We start from the raw sequence: 17325 nt of genomic DNA on the forward strand, positions 1-17325 counted from the left end.
GAGAGGGATAGGATTAACCAACAGTCTTCTACCAAATCAGCTAATTCTACCCAAAAACATTCAAGATTTGGTTAGTTATAAACAGGGTTATAAACATTCAATCAAACATTTTTTGCACCTCATCTAGAACAATCCAATGTCCAGCCTTCAGTCCAGCAAGTAAGGGGCCATCACGCCATGCAAACTCCCCTCCTTTCCCACCTTCTACTGGCAGATCTGTCCCAAACAGATCGGTTACATCCTGTGCAGAGAGAAAACAGTATGATTAACACACTACTGAAATCTATACACTAGTTAAACACTACTAACTATACACTACGTGATCTAAAACTGATGAGAAATCTAATATAATATTTGTATATGTCAATATTAGTGTTTGGCTAATTTCTTTGACATACGGTTTGTTCAGAAAGGTTGATCCTGACAAGATGGTTCCCAGAAGCCTTGGCAAGGGCAGCAACCAGGCTAGTCTTGCCCACTCCAGGAGAGCCCTCAAGCAGTATGGGTCTCTGAAGCTTCAGTGCCCGCAGAATCCTCTGGGCATTCACTGCAGTGGTGCCCGCACTCAGAGCATAGTCCGACAGACTTCTGCCTTCACTCTCAGAACCTGGGGTAGATTAAGTATTAGGAGATTCCAAATGAGTAGCACTTTATTGGACAGTCATTTTTGATGACTTTAAATAATTAATTGTCTCTGTAAATTCTCACCAGCAGCAATATAGAAGGGGTCGATGCCAAAGAACCCTTCACCCCACTGGGGCTCTCTGGAGACGCTGGTGTTGTAGACTCTGATAGCTTCCTGCATCTCCTCATCCAGCTCTGTTATTCTGCTTAGTCTCTTCTCCAGGTATTCCAGACTCAACTTGCGTGCCACCAGTGCATTCTCTGCTGCTGACACTGTGGTTCCTGGTACCAAGAACATAAAAAAAACAGTGCATAAAGAAGATATAGGTTTTTCTCAATAGTATAGAAATAATAAAGGAAGAAATAATAGACCGGAATCCTGTGCCAATGAAATGTTTGGGGTCCGTAAGATTGCCTTCTTTAGAAAAAAAATGTAAAAGTCCTACTACTAAAAAGTAATTGAAAGTGACAGTAAAATATTTACCTTTCAAATAAATGTTTGTAACTTTAAATTCATCAAAGAATCCAATGTAAAGTAAATGATTGTTACCGCAAAATCATTAAGAAGATCAACATTTTTCAGAATTTTATAATACGATAAAATATTTCTTGAGTATTAAATAAAATATTACACTGATTTCTGAAAGAGAGTGTTGACACTAAATGCTAAAGTAATAATGCTGAACATTGAGGATTCACATTACAACAGATTACATACAAATATGTCAAAAGACTTTTTTTTATATATATTGTAATAATATTTTAATAATAATTTAGGTATTTTGTAATAATATCTAACAATATTATTATTGCTTTATGAAATAAATTGATAAAATAAATCTTACAGACCCCAAGATTTTAAACAGTGGTGCAATAAGGCCTTTGTTTAATTGCATAAATACCTTTACTAGTGTAGATATGTACCACACTAAGGCAGCATAAAACCTATGCTCTCACCTGAACCGATTCCATCCACATACACGAGGCAAGCTGCATGAATAAAGGCTGTTACGGTGTCAAGTTTTAGGTCCCAATCCGGCTCCTCCTCTTCCAGCTCCCCCATGGTCATAAAGCCATCCTCGTCGCGCTCACAAACAGTGTTCATGAAATTCACCCATGACAGAATATCTCGCACACTTAAAATACAACGCCGACCAAACTCCTGATTGGTCAGCCAGTCGATGAAGTCTAGCATGAGCTCTGCTATGTCTTTACCTGAAATGGAAATAGAAACGATGACATGTGACTAAAACAGTACAGGTGAACAATAATAATCCAATCAGATTAAAATATTCTAGAGGCTCACCTTGGTGGTCATGCTGGTCCAGAGATAGCCCAGGCCGCAGGTTATGTTGGATGATCTGGATTAGATCATTGCGACTGTTGCTCTGGGGGCACCAGATCTCTGTGAATCGGTTCCTGAGTGCTGGAGACAGCTGTATATATGCAAACACACTGGTTTCTTCATTGCAAACACTAGCACTAACACAATCAATAGAGAATTTAACTTTGTATTTAACTTTCTATAACCTCAACATTTTTGTTTTGCCCTGTACTGACCTCTTTCTTTCCAAAATCACCTCCAGGGTTCATGGTGGCCACAAGACGGAACTTGTTCCCTGCAATAATGAGCTCAACCTCCTCATCTCCACTGCCTTTCTCTGCCAGCACCAAAGATTTTTCAGGCTCCAACACACTGCACAGAACACACAGACGGCAGCATAATGACCTCAGACATTTGATTTACTGATGCAGAATTTGTTTGTGGTGGTACTTTGGTTGATTTAGACCCGTCATGAAGAAATAAATATGATGCCAACCACAATTAGGGAGCAAAAAGTCTGTCTTCATTAGTGATTAATTTAAAAGTAATTGTTATATTTGCTAAATCTTAAAAATACAGGGATTTTTTTTTTTCAAATCAATCTATTTGTAGATAATAAATATTCAAATGACCTATAATTAGTGCCATTCTACTGCACTTTAATAGGGATTCATCACACAGTGAATCAAGGAATGTTTTTGTTTTTATTATTATTTTGTTTTTTGACCAAGTGAGTGTTAACTTGCATACCCTTAAAACAACAATTACAATATCGTCATAGACATTTTGGTTCTTTATTTTGCCATACTGTCATGCCATCTCTATTAATTGTACAAAGACACAAAGTAAAAAAAGAAGATTTTTTAAATTTTTCTTAAGCTAAACGGATTAGAAAAAGGCTTCAAAATGCAATCATGACAGCGCAGTACGAGTGTAACTTCACACCTGTTGAGTCTCTCCAGCACTGAGTCATCTGCCAGTGAGATTTCATCCATCAGAAACACTCCGTCCTGCTTCATCGCCAGGATCAGTGGCCCATCATGCCATTCAAAAAGACGACCATCCTCCGCATCAGCCTGACACATATTGAAATCATTTGAAATTAAATACAATATTTAATAAACAAGTAAGCTGACAGTAATCAGATTTTTAAACTGAAACACTCATTTTTAGACTCCACAATGTGAATTTTACCTGTTGTGTTCCCGTGTGACGGACTGGACGAAGGCCACCCAGAAAGTCTGATGTCTCCATATGCAGGTGGCAGTTCAGGGAGAAGAATTTCTGTCCAGCCAGTGCAGCAAACAGCTGACAGATGGTGGTCTTACCACACCTGGAGGAGCACAGAGAGTCATTAGAACCCAATGAACTTTAGTCATCTTATTAATTATTATAGTAATAAATCATGTTTTTAAGAACATTTTTATTTCGTGTCCTGGCATATTTTTGTATTGAAACAGATGCTAAAATATTTTATTGCTAAAAGGCAGGTGGTATTAGTTTATTGGTTTTTAATAGGAATTTCTGGCAGAAAACAGCATCATTGCTTGTATTACTGTGCACCACTCTCAGATGAGCACACAGCTTAACAGCTTAGCATTTTAGTGTTTTGGCTGTAATTGTCATTAAGCAATGCTATACAGCAATGTTTCTCAACCACGTTTCTTGAGGACCACCAACACCGCATGTTTTGGATGTCTCTTTTGTCTGTCATGCCCATTACAGGTCTTTCAGTCTCTGTTAATGAGCTGATTATCTGAATCAGGTGTGTTAGGTGGTTGTTGCTAAATCGGATACGATTGTGGCCAGAAGTTAACAAGAATTATCTATATACTTTTTTAAATTTGCCATTTATTGTTTTTTATTAACGTCTACCCTCACGCCAACCCTAAACCCAACCGTCACAGTAATGTAAAAACAGTGGTTGAACCGAGTATTATTTATGTTATCTATTAAATTACATTTTTTAACGCCTACCCCCACCCCAGCCCTAAGCCCAACCGTCAGTGTACTGTAAAAATACTAATTATTGTTATACACGGTCATAAAAAATTCTGCTATATTGATGTGCATATCGCACTTCCGGTCGGCTGCGTATCTGATCTAGACTTTGTTTGGTGAAGGAGACATGGAAAATGTGCAGAACTGGTGGTCCCACTGGAATGGGGTTGAGAAACACTGCTATACAGTATATGAAATATTGTGCAAGATTTAGGTAATATTAATAATAATTACAAATTACATTTATGTCATACTTTTCTGGGCATTCATCAAAGTATTTAAAATATGGTGGGGAGGGGGTCTCTTTAAACACTACCAAATGTATAAATTAAGCATTTTAAAATATGACTTTTATTTATTTGTTTATTTTTCTAGAAATACTCTTGGAAATTTACTGGGGTTGAAAACCACTTTGTTAAAAAGAGGACACAAATGTAATTATTCATCATTGTTGTATTTATTTGTAGTAAATTTTTAGTTGGACCAAAACCATAAGACACAAAATCCTCATTTCAGTTTCATTTAAATTATTTAAAATGAACACGAGAGCACAGGTAAACTTGGCCCTGAGAAGAAAGGGGGAATGATGGAGATAATAATAATAATAATATTAATAATAATAATACATTTTATTTGTAATGTGCTTTTCTTAAACTCGAAGTGCTACAAGGCAAGATACTAAGAATACAGTAGTGGATGGTTTAGAAATTTCAAATTTAATGTAACCTTTTATTCATTTGTTTTATTGTTAAGCTACAAAAAAGCTAACTGAAATAAATATTGCAATTTAAATGGTGTAAATTATTCAGATTTAGTTTCAAATGTATGTAATGTCACCTGATGTGTAGAGGACTTTGGTGAGCAAATCACGTCAAAGACAGACTCTGCTTGACTAGTGTATTCAGCATTCACCTCCACTGTGTTTTTAATCGCAAAAAGTTATAATTAAAAAAGTTATCCTGCACTAGTAAATACAATTCAAAGTAATGTTTTCTATTTATTTTTCAACATAATGAAAAAAAATAGGAAAAGACCCATGGCAACTTTAATATAAAATAGTTAAGTATATTTAACTTTGGCCCGCAGCTATTAATGATATTTGGTTTTTGGCCCGAAAAGGTACGAAGGTTTGGTCATCACTGCTTTAAATTAATTTCCAATCATCTACTTCAAAACATTAGCAGGTCTGATTACATTCAGGTTCAACCAAGGACTGTGTCACAGCTTACCCCGTGTCCCCAACAAGCAGGACAGACTCTCCGAAACGAAGTGCTCGTCCCACTAGCACAGCCAGTCTCCTCATGCCCTGCGTCCACACCACATGACCGAACTCCTCAGGGACACCCGCAATACTGTTCACAAATGGGCCTGCCAAGTGCCAAGCCATCAATATAACTAACTTAGCCAGCTAAAACAATCAATCTGCCCATTAGTTATACAGTGAGCTAATCATACAGATCTTTAGCTTAGAATCAAAATCAATAATTCAGCACAGAAAAAGACTATGCTGTCTTAAATCATCGGAAAGTATAAAAAAAGAGCATCACAGGATACAATCGATAAACCTCCATTCAGTGACTATTATATCAGAGCAGGCTGGACGTTGATGTTTTATCATTAAGACACTGTGCCATGCTCCTGGTGTTTGTTTATTTGATAATGCAGTGGAACAACTAACGAGAACAACATTCAACATTACTAATTGAAAGTCATCGACCTGATGTCAGAATGCGGCGGCGTCCATGTGTTTGTGCTTGAAAACTCACTGAACTGCGAGGTGACCTGGCCTTCAGAGAAAAGAGCATCTGGGTTCACTGTCTTTTTGAAATGTTTCTCCAGAATGTTTTGGATGGTCACTGCCTCCTCCGGCTTCCTGACGCGGCCGGCCAACAGCATGTATCCTGAAAGAGTGAACACAGGGATTATTAAATAATGAAGGATTATAGTTAATAATGTATATAATAATTACAGTCACAGTACATTTATTTATTTTTATTTAGCATGAATGCATTAAATCCTCTATTATTACTTTGCTACCAAAGATTTCTATTGCAAATCAGCATTCTTTCTATTCAAAAAAAAAATTTAAACAATATGTTTTTTCATAATTATTTCCTGTTAAGAATAATAATAAGCACAGATCTGTCAGAATCATTCATTCTTACCGGCATAGACAGATAAAACTTATTATGTTTGGGTTTAAGAAAAATAATTTGATCTCCCCCATACACTTTTTCCCCCCTAATTTGCAAATCAGCCATTTTGTGAAGTGTAAAATTCCTAATTTAGAATTTTTTATTAAGCCATACTTCTCACAAAACACACCTTCTCTCCCTCGAACAATGCAAGAGTCTTTAATGCAAGGCATGGTGGTGGCTAAAGACTAGCGCTTAATAATTGGAATTCACCTTTACCCGCCTCAATCCAAAACTGGATATCTGATATGATATCTGTTATTCGGATGAAGATGTTTTTAAGGACTAGCTCTATAAGAAAATATTTGGCTACATGGGGTCAATTTGATTTGACAAATCTATATCTCAAGAGCAACCCAGTGATTCCTCTGAGGTAGAAGTTACATACCCTCTTTAGTTTTGACTGTATGTTTTGTGACTGTTTTTTTTTTGTCTCTTTTCTTTTTATTTATTTATTTATATTTATAGTACAAGCCAATGTTTCTTCTTGTTCTGCGTGTGCATATAAATAAAAAACCTAGGATAAAAGTAAAAATGCTTGTCAGCGCCAATAGCCTAGTGGTTAAGTGCACTGACATATAGCACCATGGTGCTCAAGGCAACCCGAGTTCGATTCCCGGCTCGAGGTCCTTTGCTAACCCTTCCCCTCTCTCTGCTCTCAATACTTTCCTGTCTGCAACCTCTACTGTCCTTTCCAATTAAAAAAAAAAAGTGAAAAGCTCCTAAAAAAATTACAAAAATAAATAAATAAAAAATAAAGCGACAATAAAAACCCTAGTGGCATTAAATATATATATAAAAAAGTAAAAATGCTGCATATTCTGAATTTACAATGGAATTTAGACATTTTTCTTCTTTAATACTATTATTACTTATTTATTTTACTCTTCTTTTAAATGCACTTATTGCACAAAACATTTTTTGCAATATTATTGTTTTGTAACATTATACAATACTGTACTGGATTATTATAGATAATTAAAATTAAAACCATAAATTAATTTTAACTACTTAAATAAAAATAATACAATTTAAAAATAAGAAATAATATGAAAAACTGATCTTATATGAGCTATATGAGCTTGGAATTTAAACATTCTACTCCACGAGTCAAAAGTTTGACATCGCATGTTACCGTCATCAGCCAGATGCTGCAGCCAATCACGCGAGGATTCACTCTGCTCCTCCAGCCTATAGCGTTCAGCCCAGCGGAACAGGTCTCTCAGAGTAATGTACCCATGTTTCCCAGCAAACACACTGGACCCTCTACGTAAAGACTGACACAAACACCACCAAACTATAAAACAGAACCACACACTTAAATCTTGTACGACGATGCAACAAAATGAGCTGCACACCTGCAGGTCCTGCATGACCTTGATGAGTTTGGAGCAGTAGGAAGGAGGCAAACTACAGCGCTGATGGAGAATGTTCTCCAGCTCTGAACTGGGCAGCTCATTGAAATGCAGCTCCACAAAACGGTTTCTGAACGCTCGGGACAGAACCTTCACAAAAATTAAAAACACTTGGGTTAATTAATATTTAGATATCATTAATGATGTCAATACTGGCAAATACAGTATTCAGATCCGCTTATGTAAAATTGAGTTAAACACACTATTGTTTCACTGTACAATAGATCACAAAGGCAAAACACACAGACCTTTCTGCCCCCATAGAGCCCAGGAGGGTTCTGGGTGGCAAAGAGCATGAATCTGGGATGGGCTTTGACCACTTCCTGTGTCTCGGCCACGAAGAGCTCCCGGTTGTCATCCAGTAATCTATTCAGAGCCTCAAGAACATCAGTGGGGGCAAGATTCAGTTCATCCAAAATGATCCAGTAACCTTTCCGCATAGCATCGATCAGGACGCCTTCAGGGAAAAATCATACATGTTGTTTACATGAAAATTTGACACAAACAGAAGGTCAATTTAACACTTAAATAAACAGAGAGAGAGAGAGAGAGAGACAGACAATGCCATACGACACTGCATTGACTGTCTACAATTCAGTAACAAAATGCCATAATCTTATTTTAAGATGGGACCAGCTTGTTTTAAAAATGAATAGTTCTCAATAACAACTGTCAAATCATCAAATATAATTTCAAATGCAATGTAATATGTACACATTCACTCATATTCTTGATAATAATAGTAATATTCTAAAATTAAATAAATCATGTTAATAATGCCAAAATAACTATTTAAAATGGCAAAAACCGAAGAAGAGTAGTATGCATTACTGAACATGTTTGTTATAAACCATTGGGGATAATTTGGATATTTGTAATACTGGGAAGGTACCAATTTCTATGGAGATTATGGCCTAGCATTAAAGGGATAGTTCACCCAAGATTATACTTTATTAACTCACCCTGAGTAGTTACAAATTTTTATGAGTTTCTTTTTTTCTGTTGAACACAAAGGGTACTTTTAAGAATGTTAGAAACTGGTAATCATTGACATTCATAGTAGAAAAAAACAAATACCATGAATGTCAATGGTTACAGGTTTCCAACATTTTTCAAAATAACCTCTTTTTTGTTCAACAAACAAGATTGTGACAAGTGAATGTTGAGTAACTGAAAAATTTTTCAGTTTTGAGTGAACTATCCCTTTAAAATCGCTGGCAGATCAGGGATCTCCAAATACTTCAGTGTAGGAAACCCATTAGTAAGAATATAGACAGAGCAGATATTTGAGAGTGTTGCATTTTGAATGTAACCTATAATGACATGTTTTTAGTATCATATTCCTGTATTTACATAAACATCTCTTTGCACGATTCTTTTGAGATTGATACACTTATGCATTCCATCTTAATGTGCACACAAAAGGCTCTTTACCTTCTTTGAAGACAAGTTTGCCATGCTCATCGGAGGAGTAGCAGCCGATGTACTCCTGAATATCTGTGTGCTCGTGATTATTGATTCGCACACATTGGTTTCCTGTGGAAGCTGCAAGCCATTTTATCAGACTGGTCTTTCCAACAGACGTTTCCCCCTGAAGGAGCACTGGATGAATGCTAATCATGTAACACAAAAGCAAAAAAAGAAGAAATATAATGGAACATGAAAACATAATTCCTAGCATGTAAGGAATAACTACTAAGGAACTAAAAAAATACACATAAAATCTAAGTTGCCTATATCTAATGAGAGAATTTTTTTATCTCATTACATGGCACGTTATTATATTACAAAAAGTTAATCTGAAGAACTATTAAAATAATTGTAAAAATCCATGTCATGACTTTGAACAGTGAAAAAATTAGCTCATGCTCATTTATTTTAACAAAAATACTGTAAAAACTGTAATATTGTGATCATTTAAAATATTACGTAACATTTAGTTAAATCTTTTATTTTTTATTTTAACAGTTGTATTTATACATTTAAAAAGTATTTATTCCTATTATGGCACAGCAGACTTCAATGTCACATCCTTCAAAAAATCAAATCAGCGATTTGGTCATCATTATTACTGATGTTCAACTAAGAATTTATTTATTTTGTTTTTCAAAATCAATAATGCCATATATAACTGCCCCAGATAAATGATACTAAAAACAGATGAACCAATCAGATGCTATCACCCTCACAACCCAAAAAAAGGAAAGCCAATGACATCCTTTACAACGGTTACACTCCCTCCCACAACAGAACAGACAGATCCTGCATATATACGTATCGACAGAAGAATTGATCTACGGAACGTCACAGGGGACATATTCAGGGTGGGTTTTCCTACCCGGCGGCCACCACCCGTGCAAGATCTTTCAGGTTGAGCTTGACGGAGGGTGTGAGGATGTAACTGGGGTCAACAGCGGGCTCCTTATCGCCCTGACTCAACCAGTACTCGTCTATCTGAACACACACGCGGTCCTTCGGCTGAGGGATTGGCTGAAGAAGAAGGACAGGTTCATTTTTTAAAAAACTTCAAATGCTAGTCTACAATCTATTCATTTAAACTAGCATTAAGATGGATTAAAGTGTCTTACTGAAGCTCTGAATTGATTACCTGTCTAAGACATTTCACATTTCCTCCTAGTATGTACTGACACACCAGTTTCTGGACGATGGGGTGAGAGCTGCGATCTAGCTGAGTAAGAAAACTCAAGCAGAAACCCTGCAAAAGATAATAACATCTCTATGAATATACATTTCTGCTTTAATTTTCATTTCACAGCACAATGTAAAAATAAACACTTGTTATTTGTCTCAGACCTGTCTCAGACCTGACAAACCAGTACAGAGCCCTGATGAGCTACAGAAAGAATACTTTAAACAATATTTAATAGAAGCCTTTAACAGGTTTACTTAAATTTAAATAACTACTGCTTGTGTGCAAATTACATAAATGAAAACACTCTTTCCTCATGTGCCAGAAACTACTCTAGACCAGTGGTTCAGAAAGTATGAATTTAAAGGTCCAAATCTTTATGTTCCAGGTCCAGTAAACATAGGTTATAATAAAACTTGAGTTTAATAAGCATGCACGTTTAGAAATCAACCATTTAAAAATGCAATGCTTTTTCAATTTAAAAATACTTTAAAAAAACAAGTGTAAAAGTGGCTAAATGAATAGTGATGCTTAAATTTTTTTTATCATTATTTTTTAAGGGTTTTCACCTTTAATGGATAGGACAGTAGAGAGTATTGACAGGAACGCTTGGGGACCAGAGAGAGCGGAAGGTTTCGTATCGGACGTCAAGTTGAGAATCAAACTCGGATTGCCGTGAGCAAAGGAGTGCATGTGTCAACACACTGACCAAAACACAGAGCAGGCTAAAGCAGGAGTTCAACTTTTTCGTTTCAACTTTTGTTAACAACTTAACAACTTCAAATTAATACAAATCAGAACAGTTTTATGCTGGGTCGGAACAAAAAGCACACATACAGACGTCAACATTTAAAGTGGATCAAACATTTTTTTTATTGAAAATTTTCTAAGACTATTGAACAACACTTATTCTTGTTTTAAGACCATTTTGAGCCACTTCAAATGTTGGCTACTGTACATTTCTGTTTAATCATCTTTAAAAACTTAAACTTTTTTTGATCAACTATTTTCTTCTGGAAACCTATATAAAGAAAAACTGATATCCTCCCCTAAAAAAACGATTATTAAAGTAAAGCGTTTCACCCGATTAGGCAACAAGTCATATGGTGACTGGTTTTCATGACAACAGCGTCATGCAGAAAAACTAACATCTTCGGTTTCATTTCGGAACATAAAAAAACGAACAAGACTACAAGTTTGACACACATTTTTCAAAGTAGTAAATCCACACTTTTAATCATTTACACACAATTAGTGCTCTTAAAATATGAAATGGAGTCTGGATTGAATTCTCTCAAAGTCTGGATTTTGTTTCTTGCACAGACCAATTGTTTTGCTTCATAAGACCTCAAGTGTATCATCAGTAGCCACAGGTATTTCTTTTGTTCAACATGTTAGAGTTTTTGGGTAACCATTCACTTGCATTTTGTGAACCACCAAGTACTAAAGAAAACAAGCAACCAATACATTAGATGGTCTTAGGGTAAGTAAACTACCAGCATATTTTCTGTTTTGGGTAAATTCTGAACTTAATAAATAGCCATGCTTTGTTTGTGTGCATTTCACAATAGTGTGTACAATATGACCCATCGAGCAGTTGTCATTGAATCCTGACGTCAAGTACAATTTAGAAAGCATGGTGCCAGTGAGTGATATCCAATCTACATCAGACAAGAGCGATGTGTTGTGACGTGACAAACTAGCTTTCATTATAATCAATCTAGCTGATAAGAGTGTCTCACACATGGTAGCAGAGACAGAATTATTCATAATGATGGAAGCGAGTGACAACTAATTGCGATACTGAAGAAAAAGTATGAAACATCCATGCACTGAGACTCCATGAACTCCTTACACAAACAAATTCTTTTTTCTGTTACATAGAATACATTTTCACTGAAAACATACAGACTTTCGATTTACAAATCAGGCATTAACTGTAAGGAGAACAGCTATATTACCTCATAGAGGGATCTTTGGATGTTGTAGCAGGGATCAGAGGCCACAAACTTCAGAGCTCGGCATAAAGTACGCAAACTATAGTGTGGCTTATGACCTGTACCATCCACTAGACGAGTGTTAGCCTCCTTACGAACGGCCAAATAAAAACTGGGGAGAAGCAGGAAAGAACATTATAAAAAGAATGGACACATTTGTTAAATGAAAACAAGCCATGTCAGCTCACATTTAAATCATCATCATCAACATTGTCAAGTAAGAGTGACTTGTGCTATCAGTAAAATGTGATTCTCACACTGTAAAAATGATATTTATTTTAAGGATGTAAATGAAAACAAAAATTTTACAAGATCACACAATTACAGCATTTATTCAATAGTTTGCTTGTTGTCTCTACATTTGAATTTTTTTTTTATTAAATGGCGGAAAAAATTGTGTGTATGGTTAAAAACAAAATTATAAAAAAATTAAATGGAGAGCCAGTTTAGAGTAGTATGAATGACAGTGGAGACCTGAAGAACTGTACACAAACCTGATGATCCCATGGATGATTCCTCTGGACAGGTTAAGGCCTTTGAGGTAGTCCGAGACCAAGATTCGTAAATCGCTCTCACTCTCCAGCTCCTCCACATACAACTCTGTGAATCTGATAGACAAATAGGGACATGATTTTATATGAACAGCACTCCCATAAAGAGTGGAACACAACACTTAAAGGGAAAGTTCATCAAAAAATAAATATTTATTCAACTATTTACTCACTCTCAAGTGGTCCCAAACCTTTCTTCTGTTGAACACAGAAGATGATATTTTAAAGAAAGCAGAAAACAACCATAGTAGGAAAAAACTATTACTATGGAAGTCAATGGTTACATGTTTCAAGCTTTCTTCAAAATATCTTCTATTGTGTTCAGCAGAAGAACGAAAGTCCAACAGGTTGGGTACAAGTGAATGATGAGTAAATGATGACAGAATATTAAGCTTTAAGTGAACTCTCTTTTTAAGAATGCATTACATTTGGTATCTGCAAACAAATCTGAAAGATATTTTACAAGTAGCTTCTGCCCCTCTCACCTGTTTCTAATGCCAAGTGGCAGGTTCCTCTTGCCTACATCAGTGGCTGGGTTCATGCAGGCAAACAGACGAAAGTCCGAGTGACGAAAAAGAGGCTCTACAAAAAAAGAATGACAGATATTTAAAAAAAACAAAAACAGGAAGTTTAAAACTTTACATTAAATACATTTGGCCTGATTTTGCGAAAAAATATACGCCATGTAAAACAACTGCGTAAAACAACACCAGCTTAATAAAGGGACTAAGCCGAAAAGAAAATGAATGAATGAATGAATGAATGTATTTGCCATGCCAGTTTATTTTTATTTTGCTTGAAACAGTACATCAGGATATAATCTACTACAGTTCAAAAGTCAGTAAAACATACAAATATAGCTGTCATTTATGTGCAAAATATTTTTCTTTTATATACAAGCTTTGTTCTTTTTTACTTTTTTTATTGTTTAACCCTTAAAAATCATCCTTTTCAACAACTATAAGCAACACAATCTTTAAACTTTGATACATTGATAATAACGATAATGATAATAATAATAGTAATAATTATATATATTATTATAATCATTATTATAATTATTACTATTATTATTATTGATTTCTGAAGGACAATGTGGTATTGCATATATATTTGCAGTATTGGTGAGCAGGAGACTAACACACACACACACAAAAAAAAAAATTTAGCAAACTGTTTGCCAATCAATCACTGACAACTAGCTGAGCTACAACAACTAGTCTTCAACAAATACCGTTGAAACAATGACCTACAATAACCTATGCTTACATAAAAGAAATTTAGCCAGTTCTATAAAAAGACAAAACAATTCCCGATGAACACTTTGTACAGACTCACCAGTATCGCCTCTGTCCAGTAGCACCAGTGACCCAGAACTGCCCTCCAATAACCCGCTCAGACACTCCAGCGTCTCTGCAGCAGCCAGATTAATCTCATCCAGCAGGATCCATTCACCTTTCTTCACAGCCTGAGCCAATGTTCCCTGAGTGGACACACATTTAGTCACAACATGCATGAGATAAACAAACAGAGAAAAGAAAGGAAGGGTTGTAGAAAAGAGGAAAGAGCAGTGACAATTACTTCCACAAACGCAAAGACCATAGCAGATTCACAGGCCCGGATCTGTTCCTGCGTCTGACTGAGTTTGAGAGCCAAAGCCTCCCACTGCTCCTGCAGCAAGGCAGCTATCAGAACAAGGAAAAAGACAGTGAAAAAATAATGCATTCTCAACAAACAAACAAAAAAAAAACATTATTTATCACCAATCATTTTTAAATGTTAAATATTATGTGGACTCGAAATGATTGATCAACATATTTTGTCTTGATAGTGTTTACTGGTATGAACACAGGACAACATGTCACTTACATGAAATCAGCCTTTCCAAACAGCACACCTATACAATCCTACTTTTTTTTTCCCAATAAGCCATTTCACTTGTTTATAAATGACAACAGTGAGGAAAAATCTACTGCAACTTCTGTTTTATGCTGACTTTATCCACATATTTCTCTGGCCCCCATTGACTTTCAAGGTATTTATTTCATACTACAGAAGACAATGAGTGCACTTTTGTAATATGTTTTAGAATAACTGGTGCATTAGAGATAGTTAACCCATTGCCTCATCATATAATGTTTTGCACAGCAAATTGATGAACACATTTTATGTATTAATATTTAACTTAATCAAGAGATGCAATGAATTTGTTGTTTACGTAGACACTTTCACATCGTACATTAGAATTACAATCCCGACTCCATCACTACCTATTATCCAACCCTTAAAGGGTACCTACGATGAAAATCATCTTTTGTAAGCTGTTTGAAAAGAACTGTCTGTATGTATAGTGTGACCACCGTCATATTAGCGTGATAGAAGCACAGTTAGTTACTTTTTTTTTTAATATCCTGATGTTAAAATAGGATATAAATTCCAGTGATTTTGAGGCCACCGCAATATGATGTAGGAGTGTGGTTTTTCCCTTCATACCAAATTGATTAACAAGCACCATGTTTCTATAATAACATGTATACACATGTCCACTGAACATTTTTTTGCAAATAAAATGGAATTAAAATATCTGTTCCATCTCTCTGTGATTTTTCTAAGTTTAAAACATTTTTAAAACACAGCATGTTTGTAAAAAAGACAGTAAAATCTGTATGTACTGTAATTCTTAACCGCTACAGTCACCACATCTGGATGGTGTCAGTGGACGCTAATGTGTGAGTGTGTGTGGTGCAAATAGAATTTGTGTGTGACTCATCATTTCAAAAAGGCTTTTTCAGAACAGAAGGTGGGGAGAAGCAGCTCTTTTGGATTTAAAGCCATGGGCTACAAAAACAGCTACAATGCATTCAGACACCAAAATGGGCAGATTCTGGAGGCTATAACAAATTATCTGATGGGTATTTTGAGCTGAAACTTTACAGACACATTCTGGAGACACCAAAGGCTTACCTTACATCTTGTAAAAGGGGTAAAATATGTGCACTTTAAAGGAAACTTTACTCAAAAATGAAAATTCTATCATAATTTACTCACTCTCGTGCAGTTTTAAACACATTTAAGTTTCTTTCCAATGTTGAAGATACAATATATTATAAAGAATGCTGATTGCTGGAACCATTGAGTTCCATTGAAGAAAACATTTGCAAATAGTAGTAAAAAATGTACTAAAAAAAGTCAGCAACCAGCATTTTTCAAAATATCTTCTTTTGTGAAACTTAAGGCTATAAGGGTGAGTGAACTATCCCTTTAAACCTAATCACACCAACAAACCTGTCTCTAACCTTAACTCATAGTTCAATAAATCTAATATAATGTTGGAAACAAGAAACATAAATGTTGTTAAATACTTTACATACTATTCATCTTATTCCCTGCGCAGCCATTTGAGTCTTTTTGGCTCGAGACTCACTGTTTCTCATTCACTTACATTCATTTTTAGAGGTTAAAAACAGCTCATTTTGCTTCTTGATTTTCTTATTACACTATTCTACCTTTATGTATAGTCATGCAAACACTTATTTGTAGAGCAAGTAGTTTCATCATTTTCTGCGGTTTATAATTTCAAGTCATTTCTCCAATAAGCAGCTGAATCAGAAGTTTTAAAACAAATCGCAAAAACGAGCACACTTCTGCATTGAAGAATAAGGTCAATACAGTACACATACTGTCAAATAAAGTCTAACCACAACACATTTGAACCTTACCATTGGGTTTATCATGAAGTTCCTTAGTTAGAGCTGATTTGCAGACATGGTCCATGAGCTTCAGAAGGTCCTGCCAGCGTTTGCCTCTGAAGCAGGTTTGGACGTGACCCAGAAAGGTCAGGTTCTGTTTTCTTGAGTATGTCTGAGAGAAAAGATCCTCAAACGCTTCCCGGAGGGGCAACAGGATGAGCTTATGATCCACTGGTTTATACCTTCAATTATCACAGAGATCAAGGTCAGGAATAAATTAAGCTCTCAGAGAGTTTTCTACTTTTTAATACTTAAATTAGTCTTGTCATCTCACCCTCCCAGTAGGTCAGCCGTGTCACTCTGCTGGTTCATGTTGACCACTCTGAGTCGGTGTCCTGCAAGAGAACAGAAGTGAGCAGTGGTGTTCAGTGTTAAATGTATAAGCTCTGTGTAGTTCAGGTGTTACCTGTCAGTCCTGCCAGGTACTGGACGGTGGAGGTCTTTCCTGTGCCTGTCTCCCCAACCAACAGGATAGGCTCTCCTTTAGTCACACACACTGAGAGCTGCTCCAGGAGGACAGAGGATGGACGAGTGGCGGCGAATGTTTGTCTGTCTCTATGAAGTAAACACAAATACATGTTGGCTATGACCAGTGTAAATATAGCATGACTTACTATACAGGAAATGCTTGATTGCTTGTCTCATCAAAAAAAAAAAAGGGAAAAAAAGTGATAGTACTGCCCAGCACTAATCTGCTAAATACAACTAGAAGACATGCAGATAATAGCACTTACATCACAATCCATAAAAGTACTTACATATTCATATAACTTTTCTGTTGTACACCATTATTAATGTTATTATTAGTATTTTGAACTA

The 17325-nt window shown here is 35.8% G+C and overlaps 1 protein-coding gene across 1 annotated transcript in view; it reads right to left on the minus strand.

Moving 5' to 3' along the window:
* The window catches only part of mdn1 (midasin AAA ATPase 1), a 68982-nt gene that overhangs the window by 36831 nt on the left and 14826 nt on the right, over positions 1–17325 (minus strand). Inside the window, exons 14-37 of the mRNA XM_003200703.6 lie at positions 16913–17061; positions 16781–16841; positions 16477–16688; positions 14339–14442; positions 14096–14240; positions 13243–13339; positions 12701–12814; positions 12171–12318; positions 10168–10275; positions 9898–10049; positions 8994–9172; positions 7808–8016; positions 7503–7649; positions 7280–7421; positions 5716–5850; positions 5179–5317; positions 3143–3281; positions 2894–3024; positions 2185–2320; positions 1931–2060; positions 1582–1839; positions 709–906; positions 399–607; positions 119–241 (exon numbers count right to left, since the gene is read on the minus strand). Coding sequence (XP_003200751.2) covers positions 119–241; positions 399–607; positions 709–906; positions 1582–1839; positions 1931–2060; positions 2185–2320; positions 2894–3024; positions 3143–3281; positions 5179–5317; positions 5716–5850; positions 7280–7421; positions 7503–7649; positions 7808–8016; positions 8994–9172; positions 9898–10049; positions 10168–10275; positions 12171–12318; positions 12701–12814; positions 13243–13339; positions 14096–14240; positions 14339–14442; positions 16477–16688; positions 16781–16841; positions 16913–17061 — 3565 coding nt within the window. The remainder of the gene's footprint in view (positions 1–118; positions 242–398; positions 608–708; positions 907–1581; positions 1840–1930; positions 2061–2184; positions 2321–2893; positions 3025–3142; positions 3282–5178; positions 5318–5715; positions 5851–7279; positions 7422–7502; positions 7650–7807; positions 8017–8993; positions 9173–9897; positions 10050–10167; positions 10276–12170; positions 12319–12700; positions 12815–13242; positions 13340–14095; positions 14241–14338; positions 14443–16476; positions 16689–16780; positions 16842–16912; positions 17062–17325) is intronic.

The sequence above is a fragment of the Danio rerio genome, chromosome 20, assembly GCF_049306965.1.
Source record: "Danio rerio strain Tuebingen ecotype United States chromosome 20, GRCz12tu, whole genome shotgun sequence".
Lineage (NCBI taxonomy): Eukaryota > Metazoa > Chordata > Actinopteri > Cypriniformes > Danionidae > Danio > Danio rerio.